Raw genomic sequence first — 12,179 nt, 5'->3', positions numbered from 1 at the left:
CAAATAGCTTGGATCGACACGAAATGCGTTTGTTTTTTTTCATACCCACCACTATAAGATGGGGATATAATCATTTTGTTTTTTTTTATTGTCGATAATGTATGTAATCGCCAGAAGGAAAGTTCAAAGACCCTATAAAGTAAACATATTCTTAATGAACGTAAAATTCCGAGTCTTCCGTCTCTGTGTTGTTTGTTGTTGGCACTCTCCTGATCGCAAAAACGAAAATATCGTCTTGAAACTGGGTGGAAAAATTGGAAACTTTTGCCTGCACGTTCGTATTGAAAATGGGCCAAATTGGTCACAACAGAAGCCCGGGGCGAAACACAAACTGAGCACAACTCCATTTTTCTTAACAAACATTTATGAATTTTTGCTCGTTACTCAGCAATTATAAAAAAGTTCGAAAACTGAAAATTTCGTTATTTACTTTACGAAACACTCTACTTTACTTCTTACGTACAAAAATTGAAAAAATAGGTCACGCCCACGCAAAGTTATATTAAATTATCTTTTTTCACCTTTTCAAGGTTTTGCGCCTATTTATCATAACGCAATAAGTGCAAAATGTTTAAAACTACTTTGTATATTCCTCAAAGGACTACGCATTATCTGCCTAAAAGTGGATTAATTCTAAAATGAGTATGTTAGACACCGCGACCTGCTGGATTAATTTTTTCTTAATAATACCAGCCGTGGGGGTATGAAATACAAGAACTGGGAAAGTAGAGTGCGAAAAGCCTAGTGGTGGGTAAGCGGGATACAACCACCGCCGAACATATGTTTTCTTTTTCAAACTATCATACAAAACTTGGCTTTTTTTTAGTAAAAGGTACAAGTGGGTACATCATATATTGGGATTTAACAGAAAGCCCTACCCGAGAAAAATACGCTTTTCATTATCATTATGATTATTTAGAACACCGGTGCATGTTACATAGCTTTGAATATCAAAATATATTTTATTTATAAACAAAGAGTTTTCAAAAAATTACTTTGAGAACATTTCATGAGAAAAGAATTTGTGAAAAAAAAGAATTTATGAATAAAAAAGGAAATGTAGTCTCGTAGTCTGGCGTTTTTACTTAGTGAGAGCTATTCAGAGAAACTATTTCGAAACGAAGATTATTAAAGATTTGTCGTTCTCAAGTAAGATAAAGTTGACTTTTAGACATGCAACAGCAGACTGCTGTTTTGTGTTGATTATTGGAAGCGATTTAAAAAAAATGTCCAGATTATATTTGCTTCAGCTTCATGTGTTTTGGCAGGAGATATCGTCGTCTCCACTTTTGCAATTTTGCTTTTCAGTGAAATTCAATAGCTCGGCTTTTTTACAAATTTTTACGGTTTTGTCTTTCGCTTTAAAAAAAAAAAAGAAACATTTTTTTCATTTTCGTTTTTTTAATTACTATTATTGTTATTGTTGTTATTTGTTTAGAATATCATCTAAAGTTGTTGTTTTATTGTTTATTTGTTATTATTAAGATTTAAGCAGTCTTTCAGTCTTTACATTATATTTCATTTTCTATAAAAAGAAGAAAGAAAGAGTTTTAAAAGTACTTTCTAGAAATTGTTCGCAAACGCAAATATATGTTTACCTTTATTAATTTTCTTAAGATTTTTAAGAATTTTGGCCGGCGCACTTTTACACTCATTGTGATTATCATTCTTAGCAGTAAGAAGTTCGTCACCTTGGCCTTCAACTGGTCTTAATGTTGGCTCATCTTGCAAACCATCATTAGACGCTTGACTTTGAACATCAGAATCACTAAATTTATTTGCAATAGGCATATTTGAGGTATCATATGTATTCATTGGAGGACTATCGTCGCTTTTCTTAACATGTAACATATCGATCTCGGTAACGCTAACATTAGGCTCCTGAAAAAAATGACAAGAGGGCGAAGAAAAACGAAAGAAATTTGCGGGAGGTAATTAATAAAATTTTTAAAGCTTCACACTATTACTTTTTCCATCGCGGCGTCTGAGACATTTAAATGATAATTCTCTTTGCACAAGTTAGCCAACAATTCAATACCGTGTTCACGACAATGACCGTAACGAGTCTCCCACGCATCCAATAAACGATTATAGTAACGCGGATTATCAACAAAATTCAAGTATACATGAGTATTAGCGGTGGGAAAGATTCTCTCCAATGGCTTACAACGAGCCAATTCATCTTCCGAGGCAATTAAACAGCGGACGTCATCGGGCAATAAATTTTCTAATATCGTATCTATATATTCTTCACGCAGTTCCATAGAACGATTAGTATAATGATTGTGTTTACGTACTTCTTCGGCCGTCAGGCATGTAGTAAATATGCGTTTGTCATGGCATAACGGGCCTTCAAGTTCCAATTCTTGTAAAATGTCTTTTTGTTGTTTCTCATTGAGTTTCGGAGGAACCTGAAGAGAAGAACCACCATTATATTATATGAGTTACGAATACACGATCATACTTGATCTTACTTGATATAAAGCGGTATTTAAAACCGCCTGTATAAGCGGACCTTTTACATGTAAATCCAATGGCAATTCTGAGTGAAGCGAAGGTGAAATATTAATTTCCAAAAGCCAGGGTATTAAATTCTCATCCAATAATACGTCAAAACCGAACAGTTCAAAGCAATTGTAACGAAAATTCACATTTTGACGGTACATTCGATTCAGACCCGCTTCACCACTAATTATAGCCTTAATCACTAAATTACGCAACGTCGCCCATAGACGCTTTGTATTAATACCGCGTGATTCCAGACAAGACCATAATGATTGCAACGTCCACTTGTGACCCTGGCAAGCATTGAAATCTTCGTTTTTGGAGTAATTTTGAGAAAATTTATTAATGCTATAATTCGTCAGATGCATGCAACGTTCATCTAAACTATTTAGCTCGGAACTGTACTTAACTGAATGCAATGAAAGAGAAAAGGAAAATTTGTCAACTTTTTAATAATTTTTGTTTATTAATGCTTATTAAGTGTGACTTACCCGAAGCAAACCTTGCTAAACCATCTTTATATAGGTATATTCGTAAAGGATTTATAGAGGTCAATACAACGTAGATTCGCATATCGAATTTGTTGTCGTTAATTAACAAAGGGCGTTCTATATATCTGCAAGCAATCAATTATCAAACAATTCAATACGAATCCATCACGTGAAAGGACTGCGACTCACTTTTGTACTACCAGAGGACGATCTTTAGGGAATTGCGACCACTTATTAACAATGCGTATACCTGTGCCGCGAGCACTTGCGGGTGGTTTAACAATCCACTTTGTTAGTCGTGAAGCGTTTTTAGGCCAAGCTTGCCTTAGCGTCTCCAAATCATCCGGCATAATATATGATCTGCATAAAACACGAAAAAAAAACATTTTTAAATAGTATATGATTAATGGCTCGTTAATTAAAAGGTTATCCCCTCGTCCAAGCTGGAAGCCATTCTTAAAAAAAAATTAATACAACCTAAAATACTAACTTCTTATGCTATTTGATATGAGTTTCTCTGTGACACATCGTTTTTATTATTTTCAAGCACCTTCACTTGCCTAGGCGACCCCGATCGTGAAATGCTCTACATCACTATCCGTGTCATGAAGCAATAAAAATGAGCTCTTTCTGTCATACAAAGGCTGTTATACTTTATGAAAATCTTAACGTTGTGAGCGGATCAAACACATGGGACTTATCTGGCCCAAATTTAAGTCAATTTATATTCAAAGCACTAGTTTTCATATAACCTGTTTTTTAGATAAATTATTTAAAAATTAAGCTTCATATGAGTTTAGACTATGAAAACGTAGCCTTTGTAAGAACTTTTAGGAGAATGACGCACGGCAGCATGTCAAATTTTATGAAGACACCTCAGATATTTGGCATCTACGTGTATGTTAAACGGAAAAATAGATAAGAACGGGAATCAGAGGAACAGTGGGACTATGTCATGTCGTTCTAGATTTGATATACATTTGAACTAAGAGTTCTTTTACTCTTCCTACGTTATATTAACACACTATTGCGTTGAATTCTTCACTTTATGTTATCGCGAACATGCCCTTCCCATTTTCAGTTGAGAATAGAAAAAATTACACAAATTGATCAGAAGATGAATTTTGAAAATCAGTTCAACAGCCATCAAAGGGAAGGAATATTTACTTTTGCATAAAACCGAATTCACGACTGCCGTACTTCTTCACATTTTGTTGTATACTGCGCCACATAGTATCCTTACGACCAATGCGGAATGAACCAGGCATATGATTATATTTTTGATGAGAACGGATGGTACGAAAACCAGGACTTTTCATATGTTTCTCCCAAATGGCCATCCAATCGGTTGTGTCTGTATGTATGAGAAGAATTACATATTAAGGAAAAATATCGTAATTTTTAAATTCGAAAATTTTTACTTTTGATTACTCGAAAACCAGAGTTTAACACAACACGTTTAACAATTTTCGGCATTACAGGACTCAATTTCCATTTTAAGATTTTGTGCAGTTGTTGAGGCATGGTAGGACCTTTGTCGGCATGTGAACTGAAATTCAAATAAGGCGGTACGTTGGGAAACAGACTTGGAGTTAATATCGATTTCGGGGTAAAGTATTCGGACTGCGTTGATATAGACGTTGTATCCGAAATCTCCGTCTCTGGAATCTCTGGCTGATTTAAGGGGCATCGTATATGTTTACTTTGACGTCTCTTGCCGATATCTTCCTCAAGGAAAAACGGTTCGCCAACGTATTCATCTTCCGAGTCGGTATCCGTATATGTATTCACGTCGTCTATTGCTATATGTTAATAAAGTATAATAAAAAATATAAAAATGATGCAAAGAGTGTAGTGTAGAGAGGAAATGGAAATGGATTTACCCGCACAAGGATCATCATCTGAATGGCCGATGCGATGACTCTCGTTACTTTTCGCTAAAGAAACACCAACATAATTACTACAATCTCCCATTGAAATACGGGTCATACCGTGTTGTCCTTGATCGGTTTGCATTAAATAGTTAGTTGCATAAAAGCTCGCCTCATAAGCTGTAGAAGCTGAATTTTTCGTTAAGCCATTCTGTGTTAGTATTTTGGCTTTTTCTTCGAATTCGTGACCGCTCAACAAGCTGCTAGCATGAAACTGATTTACAATGATCTTCATGTTAGTCTTGTGCGGGGTTGTGGTAGAAGGTGAGGTATTCTTTGCATTGGAATAATTGCTAACGGCAGTGCTATTATTAGAATTAGTTTGATTTGGAGCAGATGGAGCACCTTTTTTGGGACTATTGTGACGTCCACGTGGACTAGTGTTTCCAGAACGTTTTGAGCTAACTTTATTGTTAGTAGCAAGCTTTTGCGACGCAATAGAGGGCGTCTCTTCACGTGGCCGCTTTGAATATAACTTTTTTAAATTAGTAAAGCAAAAAAGCATATACACACACATATAAACAAATGAAAGAAAAAGGTGTTTATGTTAAAAAGCGACATTTGTTTATATTGAAAAGCAATGCTATTGGATTTTGCCTTCAGCGAGATACAGGTGTTTAGTAAGTTCTTCTTCTGACGTATGCATGTCGATTATAATTAATTGTTTTGAATTTTTTGCACCAATATATATTTTCGAAAAATTCTAGTGTCTTTTTAGAAACTTTTTCGGAATAAAATCTCAAAAGCTTTCATTCTTTTCTATTTATCCTAATTTAAAAAATTGTTGTTATTAATAAATGTATTTTCTATCTATCGTTTCGAGATAAATTTTAGCGAATTTTTCTGTTCGTTTTGTCACTTTCCTTGCAAACAATGTTCTTACAAAAAAAAAAAATTGTGCATTTTTAATAGAATTCTAGCTATAAGCTAAGGTATTGTGGAAAGGATCCTTTAAGATCGAATGTGATGGAACTTAACCTCTCCAAGGACATGCATAAATTTCTTTTTTTTATTTACATTATTTCTTGTTCTACTTTTTAAATAAAAATGAGCAATTAGCAAGCGAAACGTAGCATAAAAGAAAAACCATGAAAAATTAATCAACGAAACGACATAAATTTGCATGTTAAAAATTCAGTTACCCGATTGTTGCCAATATTTTGCTTCGCTTCCTTGGTGGCCGCCTCAAGGCCTGCTAATGATGAACCGACACGCACTCGCTGTTTGCTCTCGCCGTTTGTTGTAGTTGGCGTTATTGCTCCCTTGCGTTTAGCATTATTACTATTGTTGCTGCTGCTATTATTATTACCCGTACAATTGGTATTACTAGTATTTATACTAGCGTGGGCTGACTTCGCGGCCATGACTTTCGATGTTGCATTAACCCTTTCAGTCATACGCAATATCTTTATATCACTACTTGCATTTTGGTTACCTAGCAGTGCCTGATTAGGAGTGCTCATCAATGGCTGCGAATTCTTATGCATGTACATTATGTCTCTGTACATTGCCATTTCCTCCAACCAGGATTCATGAAAATCCAAAATTTCGATGCCCTTCTTATTGCTTCCGCCGCCGGCACCAACCGGTCGATTGAGGGCATTTTCTTTGGCGTGCTGGCTACGGTGGCTACGATGACTACTTTCACTGTGCCCAGGTATATGACCGTGATGATGATGACGATGATAATGGTGATGAGCTTGACTTTTATTGTGACTTAAGGCGTTCTGTACAAACGACTGAGCACCACTCAAGTGACTACTCATTCCCGTGGCTGCACTCTCTTTAAGCAATGGCAATTTTTCTTCTGCAATTCGTTGTGCTTGTGGAGTTTGATCGTTTTCTTCAATTGCTTTTTTATCGCTAATAGATGCCATATAAGTTTTAAATCACTTTCAATTTGGATTTCTGAAATGAAAAAATAAAAATAAAAAAGGCTAAAAGACAAACTCATAAAATCAATAGCAACAAATTCCAGTGAGAACATTTCGAAACTATCATGAAACCTGTAACGTCTATGTTATTAACAGCGCTAATAATTACAGTTTTAATTATTTGTTAATTTTTCAATATTCTTCTTCCTTTTATTTTCTCCGCTCTACGTGTTCACAACTTAAATGTTAAAAAATTGCAACTGCTACTGAATTAATCTATTTTAAATGTGGCACTGCCCCAAGTTTTCTTCTATATCGATGGATCGTGACAATACAATATATACACAAGTACCTATGCATATTCTACATGCAGGCATACAAAAGAGCGCGAACGCACTTGTAACCCATAGTCAACAAGCATAAAATTATTTACACATCGATAAAAAGAAAACAATGAAAAAAAAATAAATAAAAACGATGATCAATAGTTTATGCAGTTTTGTGTTGTTAATCATTTTCTTAAGATCTCAAGAGGTCAAGAAATTCTAATAAACACAAATACTCCTATGTAGGGCTTAGTAAATGTTGCGATTTAGAAGACCGATGATTAGGAGATGCAAAAGCATCGTGACGTATAAGCACTCAAAAATTAATTTTATGAGGTCAAGGTTTCTTATAAGAGAAATATCTTTGTATTTCCTTCTCTTTTTGTTCTCTTGAAATTCGATAAATCGAAAGAAAATCAATTTAGAAAAAAAAAAGGAAAAAAAAACAAAGAAACAACACGCGTCACATTTTTGTCTGACATAGAAACTAATTGGCCACAGAAATTCAGTCCAATGATATTTTCATTTACAAACATATACACGTTCAGCAACATGTTCAGGTATACGTTGTAACAACAAAAGTCATGGCCGCATGGCAAGTTACTGCATAAATCAAAACAACCCCTCCGACCCCGAAAACAAGAGATCAATAATCACGTTGCTTAGACTAAGCAATCATTTCTCTTACTCTCTTTCGTCTGCTGTAATGTGGCGTTTATCGCTATCACTTTTTTTGTATATACGTGTGGTGCATTTTTTCTCCTCTCTTGCTTTTAATATGAAACGTTGTTTCCTTGCTTTAATTAACACTCATTCAACGCTCTTTTATGCATTTTCTCTTTGCTGTCTGCAATTACTCGCTTACCCTCTCACACATGTATACACACAGTTAATTTAGCTGAATTTGTTTGTGAATGAGTTCCTTCTGGTTCGTGTTTTTTTGACATTGAAATTTCTATATAAAAATAAAATCGACAAAAGACAACAAAATCTTTGTTTTGTTGCCTAAAATTGAATTTTAAGACACAGCAAACTAACTCTTTTTTTTTTTTCTAAATTTTCTAAAAAAAGATCAAAAATAATATTAATATGTTATATTTGAGCAAATTCACTTTTGTAACTAATTCAATTCAAGTCATAGGAAATAAACCAATGAATGAAGATTACAAGAAACGATAAACGTGCAAAAATAACAAAAAAAAAAAATCATTTACCATATGTTGCGAGCATGCACGCAACGCATACCTAAATTTTATTTCTTGCATTTCCCCCTTATAATGCAATGATGATGAGTTTATGTAATTAGATTACAAAAAAATTCTGTTGCACTTGAATTTCTAAAAATTCACTTTCAATTTTCATTAATATTACAATTAACACCCGCTTCTCACGCGTTAAGCACGCCAAACCAAAAACTTGCAAAATTATCCTTGCAGATAAAAGCAGCTGTTTATCTATCCAATGCTATGGTGAAATTCTTATACGCATAATTACCCAACATACATTTTCTTAAACCACGCATTCTTAAAATTTGGAACAAATCTGGCTAGGTAAGTGAGGCAGCTTCGTCTTCGATCAGTTCTCGTTAGGTAATTAAAACATATTACGAAAGACATCTGTTCTTAACATTATGGGAGAGATTACGATTATTTATTAAAGCGCAAAAAGAAGCTTCCATAATAGTAATGAGACGAACCACTTAAATGGAAAATTGTTTACTTTTCATTTTATATATGTATATTATTTAAATTCAGAGCTCAAAGGTTTAGACTCAATTATCAATAAAGTGTACGGGTCTATGTTTACCAGCGAATTTATTGGGCAGTTAGAGATAATGTCATTATAAATTTTATTCATTAGATATTTACTGCTAGGATGAAACAGTATAAAATGTGCGTTCGTTGAAAGTTATAGAAAATAAAAATTTTCCCGGTCTGGCTAGTTCGTCGTGATATTACTGAAAATTCACCATTATTTGCAGAAATCAACATAAACAAATTAAGCAATATGTGTTTTTATCATTCGCTTTCATTTCACAGCAAAAAAACATATTTATTGTGACATCGGAAGGAATAAATCATTACAATGTCGAGCACGTATTTAACACGTATTCCACAAGGTGAACATATATCAATTTTTTTGCCTTGATATTTATTTTTGGAGGGTTGCTATTTGCAAGTGGGGGATTCAATTGCCGGCAAGAAGTGGTTACTCCTAATTTAGGACCGGGACGTTTTCAAATGATATAACAGACAGTGCGCTGAGTGTAATAATGTATAATAATTCAATTCGTAGCCGTATTCGCATGTAAACGTGTAAACGTCTAAAAAATTATTATTGTTTCTTTTTCTTATTGTTTTATATTGGTGTGAAAAAATAGCCCACTAAGGGTTTTGAAACATTGAACATTGAAAACTTAATTATAATTTTTATGCGTAAAAAGATTCTTTAATGTGCATATTCATTCGTTACCAACTTACAGTTGAGAGTGCGGGAACCCCAATAAATTATTTATTATCGCCGGCACTTCTAACGAATTTGCCAGTGAACTTACAGTTCAAGTCCTTGATATAATCATAGCCAACTCATTCAGTGTCACTACTAATGAGAATGATTTGGCTATTCTGCGTTTAAATTTGCCTTTGGGCGTACGTAACGACGCCCGTAATATTGTAATTTTTGTGTACTTTTCTTTATATATATATAGTACTATATAAAAGTACTAATTGCGTGTTTCATCAATTCTCTGTATTGTCATTGTTATTTCTTTGAACTAGTACGAGTATGTCTTAGGCCACATAGCCGCCACTTCTTTTGCAGGTTTACCGTTAATACTATATCGGGATCTTTTTCCATTTCCTGAACGGGCAATTTCCTATTGATGCACTTGTACTTGTTTCAACAGCATTTTTAAAAAAATCCCCTAGTTCGGGTGTCGTAGTCTCACAGAGTTCATTGGTTGACCTTAAATTGTTAGGAATAAGTACGGATTCTTGTCTTTGAAATGTCGAATGATCTCGCAGTGTTGTTCTTTGCTAGGTTTCTTGCATAACGATAAAAAATGTTTTCGAGCCGTTTTTGGTGTATATGGCCCTTCTGGCTGATTGTTCGGCGTTTGTTCTTTTTTCTTTTGATTTAATGACAACAAGCGATTTTTACGAAACATCATTGGAACATTTAAAGTCGAATGCCCGATGTTTAAATGTTGCCAAGTATTTTGAGATTTTAAAACGGTTTGTTTGGATTCATCATTAAGAGCCAACAACGTATCATCGGTCTGGTGACATAAAAATTGCTTTGAATTATCTTGAGGAAGAACCCATTGACTTAATACAATATTAGCATAATCGCTTCCCTTATCTCCACTCCCTTCAACTTTTCTATTCGACTTTTCCCATCTGCTGACAATTTGTCGCTCCATCTGGGGTAATCTTCTTCTTCTTTCGTGCTTTTTAAAGATGTCTTCAAAGTTTTTTTTTCAGACAGCATGCTTTGCTTTTTAGAAATAACTTTATTTTTTATAGAAAGCAAATTATCCTCAATATCACCATCACTTTCACTTTGATGAAATTCGTTTAGGAGGCCTACCACACGTTTTCTCCTTTTTTCCGATATGAGTATGTTCTTGCCATTAGCCGTTTGAAAACCTTTGGGTTTGTCACAGTCCTTTTCTTGTAAGCAGCCTAGAAATTCTCTTACTTCATTTTGTACGAATTCCTGTTCCTCCAATATGAGTTTTTTTTATCATTCGCTGTTTGAAAATCTGCAAAAACAAGCGAACTTCTCACATTGTTGACCTTGCCCACCATATCTTGATGAATTTTATTTTTCACTTCTTCCAAGATTTCTTGAGTGCTTATGGAAGCAAAAATGTCATTGTCATCTTCATCCCAACGATAATTTTTACTAATCCCAGTTTTACTCTGATTAGATGACACTAAAGCTAAAAAGTTTAGGATTAATTTAAATATTGTCTCTTCACAGATTTTAAAAACAATTTTGTTCAATCTGCTAATCAGCACACATGCCTTCGTCAAGAGTGATGGAGGCAACAGATTATTGGTCGAAAACATAGACTTGGCGATGGGCATGGGACTCGACGTCAAAATCGTAGTTTGCAACGAAGCTACGCAAAGCCGAAAAATGATGGAATGTTTCAATAACGGCGTCTACCGTAAAAAGTCCAGAGATGGAAGAAAATTTAAAATCCGTCTCATATATGGTTATATTCATCTCAGGAAAGCCCACTACAAGAATATGGCACGCCATCCGCTCTACGACGCCAACATTACAGGAAATTTAAAAAAAGGTTACTTAAGGTTACTTAAAAGGTTACGCGACGCCAGCATATATAAAATCTGCTATCAACAAAAATGTGATCAGCGGTCCAATGGTGCAGCGAATCTACGGATACATTTCGGCGGTAACCGAGATTATCAAAGTTTTCCACAGGAAAACCATCAAAATAACAAATTGGCAGAAGCTGAAATGCAAATGAAAAACCGCAAATAAATTCCTCACAAGGTACTTCGCCGCAAGGCTGCTATCAGTCGAAGCCCGTTTCTCAATAAACAATTTTATCAAAATAGTAGAAGATCAGCTACGGGCTTACTTTGGCATTTCAATATCAGGATACAGGGTAAGCCTAGATCTTATCGGAAGATTTAGCTGCAATATAGCTCCGCATTATAAAAAAGGAACAAGGCAGTCAGCAGATATAGTATATCTGACACAGGGCTTGATCAGAAAACAAATAGAATACTGCTGCGCCAATGGAGAGCAATGGAGAGCAACACAGGAGAAACCTGCCGGGGTATATCATCAACTTGGCTCTAAGCGGCAAAAACTGGCAAGAAGAGCCGGTCCACAACGTTTCAACGTTCTCGAAAAAACTTTCAGATAATTCATAAGAATAAGTATACAAGAAATCACATTGTAATAATAATATTGTTGTTATTTTTAATATTGTTATTATTTTATTTATTTAAAATTATAATAATATTGCTATTATTTTTAATATTGTTATTATTTTATTTATTTATTTTATATTAT

The 12,179-nt window shown here is 34.5% G+C and overlaps 1 protein-coding gene across 7 annotated transcripts; it reads right to left on the bottom strand.

Moving 5' to 3' along the window:
• Nucleotides 1-1,412: 1,412 nt before the first annotated feature.
• Nucleotides 1,413-8,538, bottom strand: LOC119633755 (tubulin polyglutamylase ttll-4). 7 transcript variants are annotated; one of them, XM_038027476.1, is made up of 12 exons: nt 7,993-8,124; nt 6,070-6,835; nt 4,988-5,402; nt 4,880-4,933; nt 4,418-4,798; nt 4,164-4,350; nt 3,186-3,356; nt 2,997-3,121; nt 2,475-2,914; nt 1,968-2,411; nt 1,599-1,881; nt 1,413-1,525 (listed from the first exon to the last, which is right to left on the bottom strand). In XM_038027476.1, exons 2-12 carry the CDS (start codon nt 6,802-6,804, stop codon nt 1,512-1,514), a joined length of 3,249 nt encoding a protein of 1,082 aa, XP_037883404.1. In that variant the 5' UTR covers nt 6,805-6,835; nt 7,993-8,124; the 3' UTR covers nt 1,413-1,511. The 7 variants fall into 7 exon arrangements, with proteins under 7 accessions (XP_037883404.1, XP_037883400.1, XP_037883399.1 ...); XM_038027472.1 differs by lacking the exon at nt 7,993-8,124 and adding an exon at nt 8,342-8,538 and having other exon boundaries at nt 4,880-5,402; XM_038027471.1 differs by lacking the exon at nt 7,993-8,124 and adding an exon at nt 8,373-8,538 and having other exon boundaries at nt 4,880-5,402.
• Between the last annotated feature and the right edge of the window lie 3,641 nt (nt 8,539-12,179).

This window comes from Glossina fuscipes, unplaced genomic scaffold, assembly GCF_014805625.2.
Source record: "Glossina fuscipes isolate IAEA_lab_2018 unplaced genomic scaffold, Yale_Gfus_2 2, whole genome shotgun sequence".
NCBI lineage: Eukaryota > Metazoa > Arthropoda > Insecta > Diptera > Glossinidae > Glossina > Glossina fuscipes.
The sequence above is the reverse complement of the archived record's forward strand: the minus strand, read 5'-3'. Positions and strand labels throughout refer to the sequence as shown.